The sequence below is a fragment of the Pelophylax lessonae genome, assembly GCF_965119305.1.
Source record: "Pelophylax lessonae genome assembly, chromosome: 8".
Lineage (NCBI taxonomy): Eukaryota > Metazoa > Chordata > Amphibia > Anura > Ranidae > Pelophylax > Pelophylax lessonae.
The window spans coordinates 139,729,366-139,755,064 of NC_138775.1; the positions used below are offsets into that span (position 1 = coordinate 139,729,366).

The 25,699-nt window shown below is 49.3% G+C and overlaps 1 protein-coding gene across 1 annotated transcript in view; it reads left to right on the plus strand.

Annotated features, from left to right (window-relative positions):
* The window catches only part of ST13 (ST13 Hsp70 interacting protein), a 214,501-nt gene that overhangs the window by 164,057 nt on the left and 24,745 nt on the right, over window positions 1-25,699 (plus strand). Inside the window, exon 10 of the mRNA XM_082264769.1 lies at window positions 10,606-10,654. Within this exon, the coding sequence (XP_082120895.1) occupies window positions 10,606-10,654 (49 nt within the window). The remainder of the gene's footprint in view (window positions 1-10,605; window positions 10,655-25,699) is intronic.

The following is a 25,699-nucleotide window of genomic DNA, read 5'->3' on the forward strand; positions in this document are numbered from 1 at the left end:
AAATTAAACGATTTGCGACCAATGTTCCTGGGGTGGGGGCAGGGCGCTTACTAGTGATGGGGGGCCGAGGGAAATGAGCCGCCAGCGACCGGACGACCTACTGTTCGGGGGGGGTTGTACCTGGTGGGTGCTCCTGCCAGGGCCGCCCCATCCTGCCTGGATTTGTCCTTAAGGCCTGGTCTCCCTCCTATGCCTCATGGTGCCACCATTTTGTTGTAGCCTGTGTACTCCTATACACGGCAGCACATGTTTGTGTAGTCTGGCAGCCATTTTGCTGTGGTTTGCCATTGAAAAAAGCGGCAGCCGTGACACTGGGGCCCTGTGAGTGGTGATTTCAGGAGTGGGAGCCCCTCCTCGTCTCCTGGTGCTGACTCCTGAATGATTTTACTTCCTGATTGCCTAATGTGTAGCATGTTATCCTGGTGGCTGCAGGCACGTGTTTCTGCGATTGGTGAGTCTGGTGGGGTCCTCTCCCTCTCTGTTGAAGATCACTCAGTGCTTTGTGCCTGGCCACCAGGTGGTCCTACCAGCGCAGTGGGGGATGTCCCTTATCAGTGGGTTACACCGTTTGTGGGGTCTCCCTCGTGACTCATGGAGTCTTTGAAGCATATTTCCCCACATGATCCCCTCTTAGGCTGCGGATCTCTCCGGGACCCAACCATCCATCCATGCACTGACGGCAGTCCTGGAGTCCCTTGTGTCCCAGGTGGAGGTGGTTTTCGAGCGACGGGCTAGCAACAAGCTCCCCTCCCATCTTCCCCTGCCTCATCTGTCTCATCAGATTCGGCCGCCGCGGACTTGGGTCACCCTACTGGGTCTGCAACCACGCGCCTGAAATCCCCTGATAGTGAGGATGATTCCTCCATCTGTGACCGCAAACGAAAAGGCGCTGGTGGATACACTGATTGAATCTGTGTGCGAGACCCTAAAGATGGAGGACGCGGCCCAAGCGGCGACAGAGGCGCAGGCACCCTTTGATACTCACAAGCCATCCAGAGCGGCAAAGGTGTTACCTTTCCCTGCCTATCTTGACGGAATTGTCGCTAAAGATTGGGGATGACAAAGCGTCCCCTTGGTGTTCCTAAGCGCTTTACTAGGCGTTACTCCTATGAGGAGTCCCTTCTTAAATGGACCCTTCAGTTTCCAGATTAAACAAGGCAACCCTGATTCCTCCTGATAAGGAGCCGGCTGACCGGAAGGCGGAGGCTGTTGCCTGCAATATGTACACTCTGGCTGGTTTGGCAATGAGCACGGTATTCACCATTGTCCTAGTGTCGCAAACTCTGACTGAGTGGGCTAAGCTCTTACGCTGTGATTTGAGGGGGGAACAGCTTCCCCCTGCCTTTGTCGAGCTTTGTCGACCAGCTGGTCCAGGGGCTGCAGTTTATCGGTGATGCCTCTTTGGATGCGGCTCCCCGATGGCTCGCCTCTGTTTTGGCAGTGGTCCTTCATCATCTCTTTTGGCTCAAGTGCTGGTCTCCGATTAGGAAGTTAATTTGAATAATTAAAGCTCCCAACTGCAGCCTGCCATTTAACCACTTGCCGCCCGCCGTCATATTACGGCGGAGCGGTGCGACCATTGTTCTTAGCCGCCGTCATATGACGGCGGTCCATTCAGGCAGGGCAGGCGCGCGATCGTGCACTGCACTGCCGGTGTCGGCGTGTCCCCGGGACACAGCCCATCACCGGCAGGGGGGAAACAGCCAATGGGCATGGCTGTTTCCCACGTGATCGGCTGTGATCTATCACACAGCCGATCACAATAGAGGAGCCCAGAAGAGGACCGCGTATGCACGATCGGGAGCGCGCAGCGCGGTCATGTCGGTGGCTCTGTGTTCCCTAGGAACACAGCTAGTCACCGGCAGTAGTAAACAGTCACTATATTCACAGCCGATCACAAAATGTAAACACAGAGCAGTTACAGTTTCCAGTGTGAGGAGAGCAGAGCCAGAAACAGTGAGTTACTGCTCTGTGTACCTGTAAAAGTAAAAGCACAAAAATAAAGGTCCCCACACAGTCCTCAGCCCCCCCCCCCCCAGTTGCACCTGTCACCCAACAGTCACCTCATCAGCGCCCAGAAATTGACACCCATAATGCTACGTTAACATGTGAGCGTAGCGTTCGCGGGCAGAATCACATCGATTCTGCCCGCGATCCGGTAATCATTGCAAATCGCGGGACGCCTGTGCGTTGCCTGTGATTTGCAATAGCACCCCAAACGCTGTGCGATGTTGCCGCGATTTCCGCCTGCCGAATCGCGGTAACATCGCGCAAATGACGCATGACGCCCAAAAAAGGTACAAAAGTTTCTTTGGGGCGTCATGCGGAAATCGCTGCAACATCGCACAGCATTTGGGGTGCTATTGCAAATCACGGGCAACGCACAGGCGCCCCGCGATTTGCAATGATTTCCTGATCACGGGCAGAATCGCAGTGATTCTGCCTGCGATCGCTACGCTCACATGTGTGAACGTAGCCTAAAGTTCACCTGTCGCCAGAGACTGCCATCAGTACCGCCGTGCACCATCGCACGTCACCTGTCACCCATCGGTGACCATCACCTGTCACCCCATCAGTCACCGTCACCTGTCACCCCATCAGTCAATGTCACCTGTCACCCCATCAGTGACCGTCACCTGCCACCTATCAGTCACCTGCCACCCATCAGTGATCATCCGCAGTCAACCGTCACCCGTCGCACAGCCCATCACAGCCAGCATGTCAAAAAGGATGTACAGCAGCGAGGAGGCCCTTCAGGTCCTCTCCATGACTGATGAGAGCAATAATTTGAGCCCTAGACCTCCTCTGTAACTCTAAGCTAGTAACCTGTAGAAATTTTTAAAATGTTGCCTATGGGATTTTTAACTACCAATGTTTGGCGCTATTTTGAAGCATGACATGTTGGGTATCTAATTACTCAGCGTAACATTATCTTTCACAAAAATTGGGCTAAATTTACTGTTTTCTTATATTTTAATTCAAAAAAGTGAATATTTTTCAAAAAAATTGCATTTGGAAGACTATATAAATATGGTGTGATAAAAAATATTGCAACGATCTCCATTTTATTCTCTAGGGTCTCTGCTTAAAAAAAATGTATAATGTTTGGGGGTTCTAAGTACTTTTCTAGCAAAAAAATGATTTTAGCTTGTAAACACCAAGTGTCAAAAATAGGCCCAGTCTTAAAAGTGGATAAATGGACAACTTTGTGTAAAGTGCTACTTGGATGTTGGGCCTCTGTATGTGGCTAGGCTGTGTAAAAGTTTTACACATGTAGTATCGCCATACTCAGGAGGAATAGCAGAATGTATTTTGGGGTGCAATTTTTTCTATGTACATGCTATGTGTTGGAAATATTTCATAAATGGACAACTTTGTGTAAAAAAAAAAAAAAAAAAATGCATTTTCATTTTCTTTCCACAGTTTCCAAAAACTTGTGGAAAAAAATGACATGTTCAAAAGACTCATTATGCCTCAAAAATTATACGTTGGGGTGTTTGCTTTCCAAAATGGGGTCATTTTATGGGGGTTTCCATTGTCCTGGTGCTCCAGGGCCTTCAAAAGTGCGATAGGTTGTCAGGAAATTATATGTGTAATTTATGCTCCTAGAATGCCGGCCGGTGCTACTTGGATGTTAGGCCTCTGTATGTGGCCAGGCTGTGAAAAAGTCTCACACATGTGGCATCGCCATACTCGGGAGGAGTAGTAGAATGTGTTTTGGGGTGTAGTTGCAAGTATACATATGCTGTGTGAGAGAAATAACCTGTTAATACGTCAATTTGTAAAAAATATAAAAAAAAAAAACCTTCCTTCATTTTTCAAAGAATTGTGGGGAAAAATTACAACTTCAAAAAACTCACCATGCCCCTTATTAAATACATTGGAATGCCTACTTTCCAAAAAGGGGTCATTTGGGGGTATTTGTACTTTCCTGACTAAAGTGTCTCAAGAAATTAGATAGGCCTTCAGTACATCAGGTGTGATCAATTTTCAATGAATAGCACCATAGCTTGTGGACTCTATAACTTTCACAAAGACCAAATATACACTTATTTGGGTTATTTTTACCAAAGATAAGTAGCAGTATAAATTTTGGCCAAAATTTGTGAAGAAAAATTACTAATTTGCAAAATTTTATGAGAGAAACAAAGAAAAATGCGTTTCTCTGTCGCTCATTGACAGACGTAGTCCTCTTTGATTCACATCAATAGGGTTATGCTGCCCTCTACAGGAGTAGGACTAGGCAGAAAGAAAACATTCTGGCCACACCCTAGGGGCAGTCCCAGAGGGTATATCCTCTTCCTGTCTGCTACAGGAAATCAGTTTTTTTCTGTCTAGTCAGGAGTAAGGACCTAAGTTCCTTGCTGGGATCTCTGGTCCTGGCAAGATTTTTTAGAAAAAAATTTTCCTTTTTAGGTAGTTTTTTGTCTCCAGTTTTTCCTGTGAGATCTTCAAGCAAATCACGCCGGATCTGGGCGACGGGCTGGATGTTGAGATCCAGTGGTCACCCCAGCCGGCCTACGAGCGCGCGCAGACCATAGCTCCGCGCTGGGTCGGCCGCGACACATTCAAGTAAGTATGCGGGGCCAGGCGACGCTGGATGTTGAGATCCAGTGGTCACCCCGGTTCAGCCTACAAGCGCGTGCAGACCATAGCCCCGCGCTGGGTCGGCCGCGACATAGTCCCATTGGGGGACTGACCCTGCGAGTTAAACGTCTCGCTTGGACGCCAGGAACCAGAGAGTCAAGGCGTCTGTATTGGTCGACAGCCCCCCACCCCGGTGGAGAGGGTACTGTGAAGAGAGGGTGCAGTCAGCCGGTATGGTGAGTAAATGTTCCCCCTTCCCCCCTGTGGGGTCTTTGGGATACGGGCCCCTCTGTGTATGGTCGGATCCTTTCTGACATTAAAGTTCCCCCTTGTAGCCTATGACATGTTCACATATCCCCTGTGATAGTGTGATCTGGTTTGGGAGCTAACACTTTAAACAAACCTCGGTTTGGGAGCTGACACTCTAGCAACCTTGGTTTAGGAGCTGACACTCCAGCAGGCTTGGTTTGGGAGCTGATACTTCAGCAAGCCTTGGGTTCTCTAGCAAGGAAGCCGAGTTCGATTTGCTATAGTAAACACATAGGAGGTATAGCCTACCTTAGATCGCCATACTCCCGCAGGCCGACAGGCCGCCATCAGCTGTTTTCAAAGCATGCAGGCCGCTGTACTGGAGGAGCCACGCTAGATCGGCAGTCCGCCGCCATTTTGTTGTAGACCGCATGTCTGCATTGTCTACACAAGCCGCCCGCAGGTCACGCAGGCCGCCATTTTTTCGTAGCCTATTGTCTCCTTCATGGGGCGGCCATGTTTGATGTGCCCAGCAAACCTCGAGGAGCAGCTGGGAACGCCGGAAGGCGTACACAGGGGGCAGAGCCACTTCCTTTCACCCGGGAAACCTAGTGCAAGACTTCCCAGTCTGCACAAGACAACGCTGACAGCAGTTTTAATAAGAAACTTCTTTGCATCTGGTGGTGAGCCCTTGGGGTCTCTCTCTCTCTGTGGGGGTCCAAAGCAGGTACGCTGAGGGGCGCTATTGCGCTGGTGAATTAAAAAAGGTATTTTTTTATTTATTTAAAAAAAAAATTTTTTTTTTTCTTTTTTACTGGCAAAGTGTCCTGGATTAACATGGACCCTGCCACACATGTATCTCCACCTGATCCCCTCGAAGTGGCTGCAGGACCCTCCAGTTCCCCACTTAATAGTGAGTCATTGTCAGCAGTTTTGGAAACTTTTTTGTCTATCCCGGGTGGAATTGGCTTGTCAGGGACAGGGCGCAAGGAAGCGACCCCCACCTACCCCCATTTTCATCTGAAACTTCAGATTCAGAGTCTGAGCCTATCCCTGCAGTTGCAGGTACCTCATCTGGGGTTTGTGACTCGGGTACTGTCTCTTCAGACAGTGAGGAAGATGTTTCGGCATCTACCATAGCCCGAGAGGAAGCGTTAGTAACGCATTAAGTGTATCTGTTCGGAGGTTACACCATCAGAAGTAGCTGATACGGAGATCCCATTTGGTACTAATAAACGCACCAAAATGGCGAAAGTATTTCCCTTACCCAAGTGTTTCGGTAATGTAACTAAGGAGGAATGGGGTCATCCAAGACGAGCCCCTACTATTTCCTAAACGCATTAATAGGCGTTATCCGTTCGAGGAATCATTCCTCAAGAGATGGATAGTACCATCTGTGGTGGAGCTACGGTTATCCTATTGGAGGATGCTCCATCCTTTAAAGATGATCGTAAGGTGGAAGCTGTGTCTCGCGCCATCTTTTCCCTAATTGGGTCAGCTTTCAGACCAGTAATTGCTATTGGTCTAGAATGGACCAAGTGGCTTAGAGGGGAGAGAGATCCCCCAGGCGGTATCAGATCTGGTGGAACAGATGATACAAGAGTTACAGTTTGTCTGCGACGTTGCACTAGACGCCACTCCACTATTGGGGCGAGCATCAGTTTCAGCAGTGGTCCTCAGGCGTACACTGTGACTAAAATATTGGTCGGCAGACCAAGGCTCCAAGGAAGCTTTGGTTAAATCTCCCTTTTCAGGGTGTGCGCCTATCTTGGGGCCAATTTAGATGAGATTATTTAGGATCTCACTAGAGGAAAGAGCACTTTCTTGCCACAAAGTACTAAGGGTAACGGATCCCGTCAGAGACGGGCGCCTTCTTTTTCCGCTCATAAAAAGTTTTTTCGCCCCACGGGCGAAAAAAAGCAAAGTCCTCCAAAACTCCTTCGGGAGGTTTTTTTAAGGGGCGTTGGTCGGGCAAGCAAAAGCCCGGCTCTTCCAGACCTGAAGATAAGACTACTAAAGCCTGAAGGTGCGCCCCCGCCCATAGCTGGGGTAGGGGGAAGTCTTCGCCGGTTTCCGGATCCATGGCTTTCCAGAACCTCGGACAAATAGTTTGCGAGGTCATACGGTCAGGTTACAAGATTGTATGTCAATCTCTCCCAGTGCGATTCTTCCTTTTCAATGTTCGACTATCCCCGGATCGCTTAAGAGCTTACGGGGGGCAGTCACGGATTTAATGCAACAAGGAGTGGTGGTCCACGTTCCTTGGACAGAGCATTTCAAGGGTTCTATTCGAACCTTTTCACAATACCCAGAAAAGTGGACAAGGTGCGTCCAATTCTGGACTTAAGAGCATTCAATCTTTTTTGTCAGGGTACAAAAATTCAAGATGGAGTCCATTCGCACAGTAGCGGCCTCCCTGCGTCAGGGGGATTTTCTGGCGTCCATAGACATCTAGGATGCCTATCTTCACTTTCTTATTTATGCAGGACATCAGCGTTTCCTGCGTTTTTCTGTAGAAGAGTACCATTATCAGTTTGTGGCGTTACTCTTTGGTCTCGCCTCGACTCTCCGGGTCTTCACAAAGGTGTTGGCCCCAGTCTTGGCGTTGTTACGACAACGGGACATATCGATTGTAGGTCACCTAGACGATCTTCTGCTCCGTGCGGCTCTATTACTAAACTTAGAGATCACCATGACCTCTTTTGCAAGAGTTCGGGTGGCTGGTGAACCTGCAGAAGTCATCTTTGGTTCCCACCAGGAGGCTGGAATATTTGGGTCTAATTTTAGACACATCCAGGCTTGCATGAGGGTCCTGGGTTTGAGGGTGGCTTCCTTTGAAGCAGTACCATTTGCCCAGTCCCATACCCGAATCTTTCAAGGAGAGATTCTTCTCAAGTGTAACCGGAATCCAGATTCCCTGGACAATCGGATCCGGCTGAGCGAGCGGACCAGGGAGTCCCTGGTCTGGTGGCTTCGGTCTCCGATGCTCAGCAAGGGGAAGTCATTCCTACCAATATTTGGACGCTTATCACCACGGATGCCAGTCTATCCGGGTGAGGAGAAATTCTCGGCTCAGGGGCTTTGGTCCCTGGAAGAGTCCAGGTTACCGATAAATGTATTGAAACTGAGAGCGATCAGACTTTGTCTGATTCACTGGACCGAGCAGCTCCAGGGCAGCCCGGTTCGGATCCAGTCGGACAATGCCACAGCAGTGGCTTATGTCAATCATCAAAGGGGCACCAGGAGTGTCCTGGCGGCCATAGAAGTGGCCAGCATTCTTCGTTGGGCGGAACGATTGTTCCAGCTCTCTCTGCGGTATTCATTCCGGGGGTGAATTGGCAGGCAGATTATCTCAGCCGTCAGATTCTGGATCAAGGGGAATGATCTCTTCATCCAGGGATATTCCACCAACTGTGCCTCCGTTGGGGCACCCCGAATGGGAGCTGTTGGCATCTCAGCTCAACAGGAAAGTGCGGAGGTTTGTGGCTCGCTCCCACGATCCTCTAGCAGACACCGCAGACATGCTGATCGCCCCGTGGGGGCAGTATCAGCTACTTCCCTCCTCTCAAGTTACTGCCGAAGCTTCTTCGCAGGATAGAGGTGGAGGGAATCCCAGTTATCCTGGTAGATCAGGACTGGCCTAGTCGGGCCTGGTACGCCGACCTGGTCAGGCTGGTCGCAGACGTTCCTTGGCGACTTCCTCTTAGGGAGGATCTGCTGTCGCAGCGACCAATCTTCCATCCTACTTTACGATCGCTGGTTTTAACGGCCTGGCTATTGAGACCCAGGTGCTGAAGGACAAGGGATTGTCAGCTTCAGTTATTCCTGCTCTAGTTAAAGCAAGGAAAGCGACTTCCAGAAAGATTTATCATCGCACATGGAAGTCTTATATTGCGTGGTGTTGGGTTCCCTCCACGTTCTTATTCGGTGGCCCGAATATTGGTTTTTCTGCAACAGAGAGTTGAGCAGAAGCTGGCCTTGAGTGTTATCAAGGGTCTTGTTTTCAGCATTAGCTATCTTCTTTCAGAAGTTTTTGGCTACTCATTCCTTGGTGCGGAATTTCATCCAGGGGGTGCGACACCTGGCTCCGCCAGTGCGCGCGCCGTTACCACCCTGGGATCTTAATTTGGTGCTGTCGGTTCTTCAGAAACCTCTCTTTGAAAATATCAGGGAGATTCCCTTGCTTACTTTATCCCAGAAGGTGGCCTTCTTGGTGGCTATCACTTCTGCACGCAGGGTGTCAGAACTGGCTGCATTATCCTGTTGTTCCCCATATCTGGTGGTTCATAGGGATAAGGTTGTTCTTCATCCGAATCCATCCTTCCTTCCTAAGGTGGTTTCATTTGAATGAGGACATTGTATTGTCCTTCCTATGTCCTAAGCCCAATCATCCTCGAGAATTTGCGTTGCATTCCTTGGATGCAGTTCGGGCGATCAGGATATATTTGAATACTACGGATTCAATTTGTAAGACGGATTCACTGTTTGTGATCACGGATGGCCCTAAGAAGGGGTTGCCTGTTTCTGCCGCGACCATCTTTAGATGGATCAGACAGACGGTGGTATAGGCTTATTCTATCTAAGGGTTGGGATCCCCCGTTCCCTGTTAAGGCGCATTCTACTCGGGCGCTTAGTGTTTCCTGGGCCTTCCGCCATCAGGCGTCAGTGGTTCAGGTTTTCAAGGCGACTACTTGGTCGTCGGTTCATACCTTTACAATATTGTATAAGGTTTATGTAAGGGGCATCGTCAGATGCCTCTTTTGGCCGCAAGGTTCCTGCAGGCCGCTGTTTGAGGAGACTGTTGGTCTACCTCGAGGGTTTGTTGGGTAGGTCTCATCTGTTTGCTCGATGAGTCCCTTGATACTTCTGGTTGGCTCCGGTTGGGCCTTCTAGATTGGATTTTGATTTCTGTCAATCCCACCCCTCATTTGTGGCACTTCTTTGGGACTTCCCTATTGATGTGAATCAAAGAGGACTACGTCTGTCAATGAGCGACAGAGAAAATTGGATTTTTGTAAGATCTTACCGTAAAATCCTTTTCTCTTAGCTCATTGACAGACGTAGTACCCGCCCCTCTATCATTGAGTTGGGTTGGGTTAAATTCTCTGACACTGCTTTGTGACAGAACTGATTTCCTGTAGCAGACAGGAAGAGGATATACCCTCTGGGACTGCCCCTAGGGTGTGGCCAGAACGTTTTCTTTCTGCCTAGTCCTACTCCTGTAGAGGGCAGCATAACCCTATTGATGTGAATCAAAGAGGACTACGTCTGTCAATGAGCTAAGAGAAAAGGATTTTACGGTAAGATCTTACAAAAATCCAATTTTTTTTCACAATATTTTCAGTCTTTTTTTATTTATAGCACAAAAAATAAACCCAGTAGTGATTAAATGCCATCAAAAGAAACTCTATTTGTGTGAAAAAAAGGACACAAATTTTTTTATGGGTACAGTGTTGCATGACTGAGTAATTGTCATTCAAAGTGTGAGAGCGCTGAAAGCTGAAAATCGGTCTGGGCAGGAAGGGGGTGAAAGTGCACTGTAGGCAAGTGGTTAAATTATTTACCTCTCTCCCCTTTATCACTATGCAGAGTTCTGCCCCGCACTGCACAGCCTTTTCAGCAACAAATCTCCCTACCATATCCCTTCCTTCACACAACACAGTCCTATTCATTCCTATGCATTAGCTTTTTTCCAGCCATCCCACTTGCCTATGGGAATGGTTTGGCCATGAAAATATAAATAAATATTTGTTTTCTTTATGCCAACAGGAGGAAGAAGCCAGGCATCAAGCAGGTGGCCAGTTTCCAGGTTTCCCAGGTATGGCCTTTAAATATTTAAAATTAATACTGTCAAGTGTGTGTGTGTGTGTGTGTGTGTGTGTGTGTGTGTATATATGTATGTATATATATAATATAATATAATATAATTTTAATACAGTATCTCACAAAAGTGAGTACACCTCTCATATTTTTGTAAATATTTTATTATATCGTTTCATGTGACAACACTGAAGAAATTACACTTTGCTACAATGTAAAGTAGTGAGTGTACAGCTTGTATACAGTTGTGCTCATACGTTTACATACCCTGGCATAATTTGATTTCTTGGCCATTTTTCAGAGTATGAATGATAACAAAAAACTTTTTTCACTCATGCTTAGTGTTTGGCTGAAGCCATTTATTATCAATCCACTCTTTTTATATCATGACAACAGAAACTACCCAAATGACCCTGATCAAAAGTTTACATACACCAGTTCTTAATACCGCGTATTGCCCCCTTTAACATCAATGACCGCTTGAAGTCTTTTGTGGATGAGGCCCTTTATCTTCTCAGATGGTAAAGCTGCCCATTCTTCCTGGCAAAAAGCCTCCAGTTCCTGTAAATTCTTGGGGTGTCTTGCATGAACTGCACGTTTTTGAGATCTCCCCAGAGTGGCTCAATGATATTGTGGTCAGGAGACTACTGAGATGGCCACTCCAGAACCTTCACTTTATTCTGCTGTAGCAAAAGACAGGTCGACTTGGCCTTGTGTTTAGGATCATTGTCATTTTGAATGTCCAAGTATGTCCCATGCGCAGCTTCCCGGCTGATGAATGCAAATTTTCATCCAGTATTTTTTGATAACATACTGCATTCATCTTGCCATCAATTGTGACCACATTTCCTGTGCCTTTTTGTAGCTCACACATCCCGAAAACATCAGCGATCCACTTCCGTGTTTCACACTAGGAATGGTGTGGTGCAATCATAGGCCTTGTTGACTCTTCTCCAAATGTAGCGTTTATGGTTGTGGCCTAAAAGCTTAATTTTGGTCTCATCACTCCAAATGACTTTGTGCCAGAAGGTTTGAGGCTTGGCTCTGTGCTGTTTGGCGTATTGTAATCGGGATACTTTGTGGCATTTGCATAGTAATGGCTTTCTTCTGGAGACTCAACCATGCAGCCCATCTTTCTTCAAGTGCCTCCTTTAGGGCCGGTTGACATTTGTGCGAGTGCGGCGATCGCATGTAATTCGGAGCCCACCTCTCCATTACATGCGATCGGATGAGCGGATGCGAATTCAGCCATACACTTTGTATGGCTGAATTCGCACTGTATCCGCACCAAACACGCACATGACCCTTTTTTCCAGCCGCATCAGGATCGCATCGCACAGTGGTTCACACTTGTGCGATCCGTTCCTGTGCGAACTGTCAGATCGCACTGCGGTATGCGATCAAACTGGGGGTGTCGTTAACATTTAATTGACACCCCCTGCGTATCGCATATGGCTGTGTGAACTGCCAGAGGTGCGTTTGCAGGAACAGGCTGCAAATTCGCAGCCTTCCCGCATCGCACAAGTGTGAACCGAGACTTATTGTGCATATTGAAACAGCCAAACCACATGTTTTCAGAGTCCTGTCATTTGTTTGTTTTTCTTTGCATCCCAAACAATTTTCCTGGCAGTTGTGGCTGAAACTTTCGTTGATCTACCTGGCCGTGGTTTGGTTTCAGTAGAAACCCTTCATTTTCCTCTTCTTGATTAGAGTTGGAACACTGATACTCTCAATTCCTTGAATATCTTTTTATATCCCTTTCCTGTTTTATACAGTTCCAATTGCCTTTTCCTGCAGATCCTTTTCTTTTGCTTTCCCTTTGACTCAGAATCCAGAAACATCAGTGCAGCACTGGATGAAAGATGCAAGGGTCTGTGAGGAGTCCAGAAACTCATTGATCTTTTTTACACAAACTAATTACAAGCAAACAGCTCACAGGTGAGGATGGTTACCTTTAATAGCCATTCAAACACTTTGTGTCAACTTGTGTGCATGTTATCAGGCCAAAATCACCAGGGTATGTAAACTTTTGATCAGGGTCATTTGGGGAGTTGTCTGTTGTCCTTATGGTTTAAAAAGAGTAAACACAGTTGATTGATAATAAATGGCTTTAGCCAAACACTAACCATGAGTGAAAGAAAGGTTTCTCTATTGTTCGACAGACACAGCTCCATATCTTCTTAGACCATTGGGTTATGCTCCTCCAATCAGGAATAGGCACTAGGCAGGAAAAAGCTTTGCCACGCATATGAGGGCTGTCCCTGCAGGCATAACACCACACACTCTGCTACAGCAGCCAGTTTGTTAATGCCTAGTTTAGGAATAGGACCTAGTTCCCTGCTGGGACTTCGGTCTTCGCTATTAATAGGGAAATTTTTGTTATTTTGTGATTTTTTTTTTTTTTCTCACTAGCTTAGTGTTCCTGGAGAACTACAAGCAACAGCCGGCTGTGGTTTCGGACTGGATAGTCTAGATCCTTATGGTCTCCCAGCCTGGCAAACGAGCGTGAGCAGGTTATAGTCAAGAACTAGGCCTCGCCGCGACAGAGCCCTGATGGATGGGGACGAGCCTGCGAGTGGACAAGTCTTGCTGGAACGCCCGGAGTTGCATCGTACCACCTGGCTGGCAGCACCCCCACACCAGGTGGGAGGTTGTCTGTGCAGAGTGGCGCCCACCTGGTACTGTGGTATGGTGAGTAATACTGTCCCCCAATCCTCTGGTGGTCTTGGGGTGGATGTGGGCCCCCTCCCTGGAATAGTCAGACCTTCGGGGCTCCCTCTGTTCCCCTGGCCTCTGGGATATTAGGCTTACCCCCTCCGCTCACTTTTTCCCTACCCACAGTAGATCCTACCTTCGGGCGGGGGGGGGTGGGGAGAATAACGGCCTCTTTTTTGCTTTTTACTTCCGGGGTGGCCTTGTCCTGGTGGGATCCCTTCCTAGGGCCCCTCTGATGCCTCTTGTCTGGGACCCCTTCGGGGGTCCAGGAGACTGCATGGTGGGGGGGGGGGGGGGGGGCGCCATTTTGCTGTAAATTCATGCTTTTTTATTTTCCCATTGAATTGCATGGGCAGCCATTTTTTGTTGTTCCCCCCATAGTAATGCATGGGGTGGACATTTTCTTGTAGTCCTCAGTGCTGGACTGGCGAACAGCATCTAACTTAAGAAATCTATCTAGGACAGGCTGGCTGGTCATTTCCTGTGAAGGAACATTTTACTTTCACAAGATCGTGCTGGCAGTCTCCTGAGCGTCTGGCAACATTTTCTGGGTTCCCCTGTAGGTTTTACTCACCCACTCTATTGGCTTGTATTTGATTGGGATCAGGTATACCGCTATTTTAGCGGTGGGATCGAGATTTAGCGACTTTTAAAGTGACACTGCTTTCTCTGTCGCTCATTGACAGACGCAGTCCTCTTGATTAATATCAAATTGGGTTATACTGCCCTCTACAGGAGTAGGACACTAGGCAGAAGGAAAACGTTCTGGCCACACCTTAGGGGCAGTCCGAGAGGGTATATCCTCTCTCTCCCTGCTACAGGATGTCAGTTTTTTTCTGTCTAGTCAGGAGTAAGGACCTAAGTTCCTTGCTGGGATCTTTGGTCCTGGCAAGATTTTTTTAGAAAAAAAATTTTAGGCAGCTTTTTTCTCCAGTTGTTCCTGTGAGATCTTCAAGCAAGTATGCTGAAACTGGGCGACGGGCTGGATGTTGAGATCCAGTGGTCACCCCAGTCAGCCTACGAGCGCGTGCAGGCCCTAGCTCCGCGCTGGGTCGGCCGCGACATAGTCCCACTGGACGGGGACTGACCCTGAGAGTTAAACGTCTCGCCGGGACGCCGACGACCAGTTTGAAACTGAGTCACGGCGTCCGTATTGGTCGACAGCCCCCCCACCTTGGTGGAGAGGGGTTCTGTCAGGAGTTGGCGCCCGCCCGTTCCAGTATGGTGAGTAAAATGTTCCCCCTCTCCCCCTGACGCGTTTGTGGGTGGACGCGGGCCCCTCCCTGGGATGATCGGACCCTCATGATCCTGGATCCCCCCTCTATCCTTTAACACAGATCCCCCTCTTGAGGGTGATTTAGTGAATAAGAACCAGGAGGCTTGGTTTGGGAGCTGACTATCGGAAGTCACTATATGAGGGGCACTAAGGGACCATGACTGAAGTCAGTGGCTGGCATTACTGTTAGGATGGCCATGTAAGAGGGTGAAAGCATCCTACCTCATACATAAGGTTGCAATACAGGCCGATGCCTGTGCCTGGACTACCGCTATCCTCCCGCAGGCCGCACAGGCCGATGACTACCTTCCGCAGGCCGCAGCCATCTTTCTACAGGCCGCCATCCTCCCGCAGGTCGCCATCTTGGCGTAGCCTCGTGTCTCCAGCATGGGGGCGGCCATTTTGGAGATGACCAGCTACCTCGAGGAGTAGCATGGGAGGTGCCGGAAAGGCGTGTAAAGGGGCGGAGCCGCCTCCTTTACCCGGGAAAACGAGCCAAAAGACTTCCTGTCTGTAAGAGACAGCGCTGAGAGCAGGTTGATAGAAACTTCTGTGCATCATGTGGTGAGCCTTGGGGTCTCTCTCTCTCTCTCTCTCTCTGTGGGGTCCAAAGCAGGTAACACTGAGGGGCGCTGTTGCGCTGGGGGATTATAAGAAAAAAAAAGTTTTTTTCTTTGCAAATATTTTTTGTTTGCTGGCAAGTGTCTTGGATTAATCATGGACCCTGCCACACATGTATCCCCACCTGATACCCTCGAGGTGGCCGCAGGAACCTCTAGTGCCCCACTTGTGATTGATGCATTATCAGCAGTTCTGGAGTCTTTGGTATCCTGGGTGGAGTTGGCCTGTCAGGGACGGGGGTCAAGGAAGCGACCCCCGCCTACCCCTATTTCATCTGACACTTCAGATACGGATTCTGAGCTTGTCACTGCAGTTGCAGGTCCCTTTTCTGGGGCCGCTGTTTCGGGTACGGTCTCAGACAGTGAGGAGGACGTTTCTGCCTCCGCCATAGCGCAAGAAGAAGCATTGGTGGACGCACTAGTCATGTCTGTCCGGGAAACCTGAAGTCTTGAGGTTACACCGGCAGAGGTAGCGGACACTGAAATTCCCTTTGGTACCAGCAAGCCTACCAAAATGGCGAAGGTTTTTCCCTTGCCCAAATGTTTTGGTAATCTAATTAAAGAAGAATGGGATCGTCCGAAACGAACCCCTGCTATTTCCAAACTCATTGCTAGGCGCTATCCGTTTGAGGAATCCCTCCTTAAAAAATGGACGGTACCACCAGTGGTGGACTCACCGATTTCCAGACTGAATAAAGCCACTGTTATCCCGTTGGAGGACGCTCCGTCCTTTAGGGATCCGGTGGATCGAAAAGTGGAAGCGGAATCCCGCTCCATTTTTTCCCTGATAGGGTCAACATTGAGGCCAGTGGTTGCCATTGGTTTAGTTTCACAAACATTGACAGAATGATCCAAATTGTTACGCCGTGACATAAAGGGGAGAAGTATCCCCCCAGCAGTAACAGATTTGTTGGAGCAGATTATACAAGGGCTACAGTTCATCTGTGATGCCGCCCTGGACGCCACTCCCTTGCTAGGGCGTGCATCTGTTTCAGCAGTGGTCCTCAGACGTGTGTTGTGGTTAAAGTGCTGGTCGGCGGATCAAGGTTCCAAAAAAGCTTTGGCTAATCTCCCTTTTCAAGGGGATCGCCTGTTTGGGGCCACCTTGGATGAGATTATAAAGGATCTCACTGGGGGCAAGAGCACTTTCTTGGCACAGCCTGCGAAGGGTAAAGGACCTCGTAACAGGCGAGGACCTTCCTTTTCCGCTCATAAAAAGTTTGTTCGCTCCGCTGGGGCGGGCGATAAGGGGAAGCCCTCCAAAGCCCCTTCAGGGGGTTTCAAAGGGCGCTGGTCGGGTAAACAAAGGTCCGGCTCAGCCAAACCTGAAGATAAGACCAATACAGCCTGAAGGTGCGCCCCCACCCATCTCTGGGGTGGGGGGACGTCTTCACCGGTTTCCGGATCCATGGCTTTCCAGAATCCCGGACAAAGGGGTTCGCGAGGTCATATGGTCAGGATACAAGATCGAGTTTCGATCACTTCTACCGGTGCGATTCTTCCCTTCCAACATTCAACTATCCCCGGATCACTTAAAAGCTTTGCGGGGGGCAGTAATGGACTTGATGCAACAGGGAGCGGGAGTTCCCGTTCCTTGAGCAGAACGTTTTCAGGGGTTCTATTCGAACCTATTCACAATACCCAGAAAAGAGGGCAAGGTGCATCCAATTCTGGACTTAAGAGCACTCAATCATTTTGTCCGGGTACAAGAATTCAAGATGGAGTCCATCTGAACATATCTGGGCCTAACTTTGGAGACATCCTTGGCAAGGGTGTGTCTCCTTACGGAGAAGCTCCGGAAGAGTCATTGAACGATGCGGATGTTACTGTCCGTCAACTGGCCTTCCCTTCGGACTTGCATGAGGATACTGGGACTAATGGTGGCCTTCTTAGAGGCAGTACCGTATGCCCAGTCTCATACCCGAATTCTCCAAAAGGAGATTCTTTTCAAATAGAATCGGAATCCCGATTCTCTGGACAATCGGATCCGGTTGAGTGAGCGGACCAGGGAGTCTCTGGTCTGGTGGCTTCAGTCTCCGATGCTCAGCCAGGGGAAGTCATCTCTTCCGATAGAATCCAGGTCACCGATAAATGTATTGGAACTGAGAGCGATCAGATTTTGTCGGATTTACTGGACCGAGCAGCTTCAGGGCAGCCCGGTTTGGATCCAGTTGGACAAGGCCACGGCCGTGGCTTATGTCAATCACCAAGGGGGCACCAAGAGTGCCCTGGCAGTCATAGAAGTGGCCAGCATTCTTCATTGGGCGGAACGGTTTGTTCCGGCTCTCTCCGCGGTATTCACTCCGGGGGTGGAAAATCGGAAGGCAGATTATCTCAGCCGTCAGATTCTGTATCAAGGGGTATGGCCTCTTCATCCAGAGGTATTTCAACAGTCGTGCCTTCATTGGGGCACCCTGGAGGTGGATCTGTTGGCAGCTCAGCTCAACAGGAAGGTGCGGAGGTTTGCAGCCCGCTCCCGAGATCCTCGAGCGGACGCAGCAGACGCGCTGGTCGCCCCGTGGGGACAGTATCAGCTACTGTATGTTTTCCCTCCTCTCAAGTTGCTGCCGAAACTTCTTCGCAGGATAGAGGTGGAGGGAATTCCAGTTATCCTGGTAGCTCCGGACTGGCCTCGTCGATCCGGGTACGACGACTTGGGCAGGCAGGTCGCGGACGCTCCTTGGAGACTTCCTCTCAGGGAGGAGCTGCGGTCTCAGGGACCGATCTTCCAGCCTGCTTTACAATCGCTGGCTTTAACGGCCCGGCTATTGAGACTCAGGTGCTGAAGGACAAGGGATTGTCAACTTCAGTTATTCCTACTTTAATTAAAGCAAGGAAAGCGACTTCCAGAAAGGTCCATCATCGCACATGGAGGTCTTATATTGCGTGGTGTGAATCCTTTGGATTTCCTCCACGTGCCTATTCGGTGACCCGAATCTTGGCTTTTCTGCAACAGGGGGTTGAGCAGAAGCTGGCCTTGAGTACTGTCAAGGGTCAGGTTTCAGCGTTAGCAATTTTCTTTCAGAAACCTTTGGCTACCCATTCCTTGGTGCGGAATTTCATCCAGGGGGTGCGGCACTTGGTTCCGCCAGTGCGCGCGCCCTTTCCGCCCTGGGATCTTAATTTGGTGTTGTCGGTTCTTCAGAAACCTCCCTTTGAAAATATCAGGGAGATTCCCTTGCTTATGTTATCCCAGAAGGTGGCCTTCTTGGTGGCCATTACTTCTGCATGCAGGGTGTCAGAACTGGCCGCATTATCTTGTCGTTCCCCATATCTGGTGGTTCATAGGGATAAGGTGGTTCTTCGTCCGAATCCATCCTTCCTTCCTAAAGTGGTTTCAGAGTTTCATCTGAATGAGGACATTGTATTGCCTTCCCTGTGTCCTAAGCCCAGTCCTCCTCGGGAGTTTGCGTTACACTCCTTGGATGTGGTTTGGGGCAATCAGGGTATACTTGAAAACTACGGACTCGTTTCGTAAGACGGATTCACTTTGTAATCACGGATGGCCCCAAAAAGGGGTTGCCTGCATCTGCTGCGACTATCTCCAAATGGATCAGGCAGACGGTGGTACAGGCTTATTCTATTAAGGGTCGGAATCCTCTGTTCCCTGTTAAGGCGCACTCCACTCGGGTGCTTAGTGCTTCCTGGGCCTTCCGCCATCAGGCGTCAGTGGTCCAGGTTTGCAAGGCGGCTACCTGGTCGTCGGTTCATACCTTTACAAAATTTTATAAAGTTGATGTGTTGGCATCGGCGGATACCTCTTTTGGCCGCAAGGTTTTGCAGGCCGCAATTTGAGGAGACCGTTGGTCTACCTCGAGGGTTTGTTTCTGTTGGGTTTTCAGTTGTCTCATCCTTTTCTGATGAGCCTTTAAAACTTCTAGTTGGCACCGGTTGGGCCTTCTAGATTGGATTTTGATTTCTGTTATCCCACCCCTCATTTGTGGCACTGCTTTGGGACGTCCCAATTTGATATTAATCAAGAGGACTGCGTCTGTCAATGAGCGACAGAGAAAAATTGATTTTTGTAAAATCTTACCGTAAAATCCTTTTCTCTTAAGCTCATTGACAGACGCAGTACCCGCCCCTCTACTTTTGAGTTGGGTTGGGTTAAATTCTCTGACACTGCTTTGTGACATAACGGACATCCTGTAGCAGGGAGAGAGAGGATATACCCTCTGGGACTGCCCCAAAGGTGTGGCCAGAACGTTTTCCTTCTGCCTAGTGTCCTACTCCTGTAGAGGGCAGTATAACCCAATTTGATAATTAATCAAGAGGACTGCGTCTGTCAATGAGCTTAAGAGAAAAGGATTTTACGGTAAGATTTTACAAAAATCCATTTCTTTTCTCATATCTGTGTAATATGGAATCCCAGGACAGATTTTTCCCGTCCAACCTGCGCCCCTCTCCAGACCGGTTAAGGAATCTACTGGAGGTGGTATAAGATCTGCTGTCGCAAGGGAAGGGGGGTGAAGCAGAGAAACAAAAGAAACCCAAGGGAGGGAGAAAGAGGGTACACAGTGGATAGCCAACAGAAGGGGGGAAGAAGGTCACGTTAATCAATGGGCCACATCGGAGCACAATAGTTTCTGTCCCCTGTCAAAGAGAATGAACATGTTCCAAATCGGCCAAGTTTTATCATATTTTTCCCGATCATGTTGAGCCATGTGAATGAGGTCTTACATTTTATTGATCTCTTCAACCATACGCATGCAGTCACTAATAGTCGGAGGGTGCTGCTTCTTCCAAAAAAATGGGATACAGGATTTGGCGGCATTCAGAATGTGGCGCAACAGGGATTTCCTGTTTTTCCATAGTGGGATGTTGGACAAATGGAGTAAAAAGAAAGCCGGATCATCGGGTATCTCGTTGTCAGTGAATTCTTTAGCAAGCGTCCGAACAGCCTCCCAGTACTGACTGAGTCTCGGGCAAGCCCAGAAAATGTGCAACAGGGTTCCCCGGTCCCTCTGGCATCTCCAGCAAAGATCCGTAGTTTGTCGATAAGATTTATGAGGTCGAGTGGGTACATGATACCACCTCACCAGAATCTTATAGTTGGTCTCTTGTATTTTGGTGCAGACTGACGACTTCAAGGAAAGCAGGGAGATGTTTTGTTTCTGTTGCACCGTGAAAGTGAGGCCTAAGTCCACCTCCCTTTTCAGCAGAGCCGGGGGGAAACACTGCTCCGGCGGGGAGATCAAGAGCTTCTAAGTCTTGGAGAGCGGATGTGGCAGCGGCCCCTTACCTGTGCAATATTCCTTGAACGTGAAATCCCTACGATATGCCTCTGGGTGCGGGAGTGAGTGTAAATAGTGGTGGAGCTGAATGGCCCTCCAGAAAGGGAGCCTAAATCGACCCTGGACATCTGTCAGTTGGGAGAGGGACAACCACATATTCCCCACCAGAAAATGGGAAGCCTGGTGGAGACCCCGCTCTCTCAAATCAAGAAATGCCCGGTCCCACAAGCCCGGGGCGAAGGCCGGATTGGCTAGAATGGGAAACAAGGGTAATACAGGCGAAGAGACAGACATTTTGCACACAGAGAGAGGAGACTACTTTCACAGTCGTGCCCACTATGGGGTATAGCAGGAGCGTGCAAGGCAAAGACGCTCTATACCATGGCGCTCCAGGAAGGAAGACATCCACCAGTGAATGCTCAAGCCGGACCCCCATAATTTATGTTCTCGATGTCGCCTCCAGTCTATTATCCTGCTCAGGTGGGCAGCTTGATAATATTTCAGCATGTCTGGCACTGCCAGACCCCTGCACTGTTTAGGTCTAGAGAGAAGGGAATGAACTCGTGGTTTCCGATGTGATTTTGTAAACATATCGTGCGCCTGAAAAAATCAGGAGGTAGAGTTATCGGCAAAGCTTGGAACAAATAAAGGAGCCTAGGAAGCACGCTGATCTTCAAGAGGTTGCACCTCCCAAACCAGGAGTGATGTCAAGAATGCTACGATTCCAGTTGAACATGAATTTGAAGGAGAAGGGGAGGGAAATTCTGTTCGTAAAGTTTGGAAAGGTCCAGAGGTATGAAGGTACCTAGGTATTTAATGGCTTTAGAGGTCCATTTAAACGTGAGGCTTTCCTGCAGTTGTCGTAGTAGGGCAGGGGGAAGACCCACCTAGCCTCCGATTTATTGAAATTGATCTTCAGATTGGAGCAGCGGCCGTACAGTTCAAATTTGTGTAAAAGGTTAGGTAGAGAAGCAACCGGGTTGGTGAGGGAAAAGAGGAGGTTGTCTGCATAGGCCGAGACTTTGCAGTGGGTATCGCCAAACTGTAGACCGGTAATATTGGGATTAGCGTGGACTTTGCAAAGGAAAGGTTCCAGGGAAAGCGCAAAAAGCAAGGGGGACAAGGGGCAGCCCTGCCAGGTCCCGTTCGTGATGGCAAACGGGTCCGAGAGGATCCCATTACTTTTCACTTGAGCAGTGGGGACGGAGTATATTTGTGTAATCCAATTCAGCATAGTTTCCCCAAGGCCTATATGTCGCAGCACCGAGCACATAAAGTTCCAATTCACCCGGTCAAAAACTTTCTCCTCGTTTGATGTTCAAAAAAATGGAAGGCGTGTGGGATGCACTCGCTGCGTGGATTAAATTCAGTACTTTGACTGTGTTGCCACGCGCTTCCCGTGAAGGCACAAATCCTACCTGGTCCAAATGGATCAATTGCGAAAGATGGCCCGCCAGCCTAGATGAAAGAATTTTTGTAAATTGTTTCAGGTCCCTGTTCAATAGAGATAGCGGCCTGTAGCTACCGCATGCTGTAGGGTCTTTACCCTCCTTGTGGATGAGGGAGATATTCGCCCTCAGCGAGTCACGCGGGAAGGATGACGACGATGACCCCAGGGCATTGAATAACTTCAACATATAGGGGCCTAGAATGGGCAAAAAGGATTTGTAATACTGTAGAATAAAACCGGGACCCGGAGCTTTCCCTAGTTTGAAGGATCCCAATGCAGTCTGCAGTTCATCCATAGTAATTGGGGCTTCCAAGGATTCGCAGACCTCCGCAGGGAGTCTGGAGAGGTCAGAGGAGGTTATATATTAATCAATCTGAGATTGGGGCAGGTTGGGGGTAAGGAGATTGTACAGCTAAGAGTAATACTTACCAAATCCCCCCCCCCCCCCCCTCCCCGGCTATATGTTTCGGTAAAGCAATCTTTTGACCTGTCTGGGAGATTAAATGGGGAGGTTTCCTGCACTTATTACCCGAGAGATAATGGAGTTTGCGGCACTTCTGAAGGTAGCGCTTTAGCCCTGTAAAACTGGAGGTCTGTTATTTGCCTGCGTAGCGTCAGCAATTCCCTTTCAACCAAGACACTTGGAGACCGCTTGTGTTGGGACTCCAACCGATGAAACTCCTGAAGAAGGGCAGAAGTCTTCTCCAACCTGATTCTCTTAAGGCGAGCGCCATGTTTAATGAGCACTTATGGGCCTCCCACAGGATACCTGGGTAGCCATCCTCTGTCTCATTCAGCTGGAAGTAAGCGGTTAACTCCTTTGAGACATCTGCCAAAACCTCTGGGGTCTGAAGAAGGCTTTCGTTAAGTCTCCAGAACCGAGTCGCATGGGCAGGTATCTCGGCGAGAACGTAGGTTAAGGTAATCGGGGCATGATCAGAGAATGTAATGGATTCAATAGTGGAGGCCGAAACAGCATGTAGTTGAGAGTGGGGGACAAGGAAGAAGTCAATCCTGGAGTAGGATTTGTGGGGTGCAGAAAACGTAGGTTAGGGTAATCGGGGCATGATCAGAGAATGTAATGGGTTCAATAGTGGAGGCCGAAACAGCATGTAGTTGAGAGTGGGGGACAAGGAAGAAGTCAATCCTGGAGTATGATTTATGGGGCGCAGAAAAGTACGTATAGTCTCTCTCCCCAGAGTGTTGAATTCGCTAGACATCTATCAATTGGGCATCATGAAAAGCCTGGGTGATCCGCTTGTGAGAGCCAGAGGGAACCGAGGAGCTACCCGAGGAAGTATCCACCGCTGGCAAAGGGGTACATTAAAGTCACCGCCTAATATGAGGTGGCCCTCTGAGAAGGTTAGGATCTGTCGTATAGTTTTACAAACAAACAGGTCCTGCCGCTAATTTGGTGCATAGATCGTCACGAAGGTCACCTTAACGTCACTCACCAGGCCCTTGACACAGATAAAACGACCCCCAGAATCCGTCAGTGTCTGCGTGAGCATACAGGGAATCCTAGCGGATAGCAGAATGGAGACCCCTTTAGATTTCGCCGCCACATTTGTCGAATGATAAACAAACATTGGGATAGTATCTATTCTTAAGGACTGGGAGTTTGTCGTCCCTAAAGTGAGTTTCCTGTATAAACGCCACATCCGACTTCAGGCTTCGCAACTCATTCAACAAAACACGTCTGTTTTCCGGGACATTGAGCCCCTTGGCATTAAGCAAGAGTACCTTCAGTACATCCATAAGGGGAGGAACACAGGGGGTGAGTAGACGGACAGAAAAAAAGGGGGGGGGGGAATAAGTGAGAGGGAGGCCCGAAGAGAGGACTAAGGGAGGGACGGTTTAGAACAGAGAGAATGGAAAGCACAGAAAGGAGAGAAGAGTAAGGGAAGTGAGAAGAAAGGAGGGAACTCGAAGGCTCCTTGAGAACTAAATTAGCAGGAAGTCTGCTCAGGCGCACTGCGGGTCAGCTTACCAGGTGCGCCAAGTGGAGGAGTGTCGGGACAGGGACTCGCGAGCCGCACGGCGGGCAAGATCAAGCAGTGGGCGTAGGCGAGCCCTGCATTGGAGGGTAGCTTTGGAAAGGTCCGGGAGGATCTTCAGGGAAGCCCCCATCAAAATCAATAGATCCAGAGTCCCAGGCAGATCGGATGATCAGCTCCTTATGGGGGTAGCGGTTAAGTCTGCAAAGGACATTGCGGGGCCTGTTGGGGTCCGCGGATCGCGGTCCCAGGGCCCTGTGGACCCGATCAAATTCCAAGTTAGGTGGGCAGGCTTCCCCTAAGAGTCCACTGAGGATGGCGGATACCGTTGCAGGCAGATCTTCAGTGCCTGTAGCCTCAGGAAGACCGCGGACGTTATTGCGCCGGTTACGGTCCTCTAAATCCTCCAACTGCAGTTGTAATTGAATATTGGTAGCTCTGTGAGAGGACTGACCCGCTTCTAGGGGGGGTGATCCGCCGCTGCATATCCATGACAGCCGTTTCTTCCGAGGCGACCCGGTCAGTCAAGACCCCGACATCCGCTCTAACCGCCTGCATCTCCTGTTTGTGCGATTTCTCGAGCCAACTGACCACCGCCTCAAGGTCAGCTTTACTAGGCAGGGCCAGGAGGTCATCCTTACTAGGTAGCGACAGAAGCAGGGAGCAGAGTTCCTCCACTGCCCCTAAAGTCAATGGGACCTGTGAGGAGCCTGGCGTCAGGGACTGGAACAGGGCTGGGGTGTCCATAGGCGGCTCATATACTGAGGAGGAAGCAGGGGAGGCCGGTGATAGAAGTGCCTCGTGTTGCAGGCAGCGCTCTGCCATCTTGTGTCCAGTGGATGGCGTGTCCAGGGGATGGCGTGTGCAGCGCGGTGAAGAATCTGCGAATTTCACCCTGGGTGGCCGTCTCACCCGGTGTCCCAACAGCTCTTGGTGTGCCTTTTGGTCTCCCGTTTTCTAGCTGAGCGCATTACGGTGTGAATTAAGGTGTAATTAGCCGGGCGGTGGAAGGGACAGAGCTTACTAGGTATGTGACTTCACTCGGCCATGTCCCATACCCCCCACTGGCTATATGTTTGGGGCAGTTGTCCTGCTGCAGAATAAATTTGGGGCCCCACACCTCCCTGATGGTATGGCATGATAGAGAAGTATCTGCCTGTATTTCTCAACATTGAAGACACCATTGTTTCTGACCAAATCTCCAAACGTTGCCCCAAACTTAGCAGGAACCTCCACCCTTCTTCACTGTTCCCTGCATACACTTACTGTATTGTACAACTCTCAAGCCCTTTGCGAACAAACAGCTTTTTGCTACAGCCAAATATTTCAAATTTTTTGTCCAGAGCATCTGCAGCCATTTTTCTGCACCCCAGTTCCTGTGTTTTCATGCCTAGCTAGGTTGCTTAGCCTTGTTTCCCTGTCCTATGCATTAAAACATAGGAACTGGGCCACAGAAAAATGGCAGCAGGTGTTCTGGATTGATGAGTCAGAATTTGAAATATTTGGCTGTAGCAGGAGGCAGTTTGTTTGATGAAGGGCTGAGGAGCGGTACAAGGATGAGTGCCGGCAGGCAAAAGTGAAGCTTGGGTCTGCATTTCTTAAAATGGAATTGGAAATTTGGTCAGGATCAGTGGTGTTCTTGATGACATGGAGCTGTGTGATTGGCCCCAAATTTATTCTGCAGCAGGGCACTGACCCCAAACATATAGACAATATCATCTGGAACTATCTTCAGAGTAAAGAAGAACAAG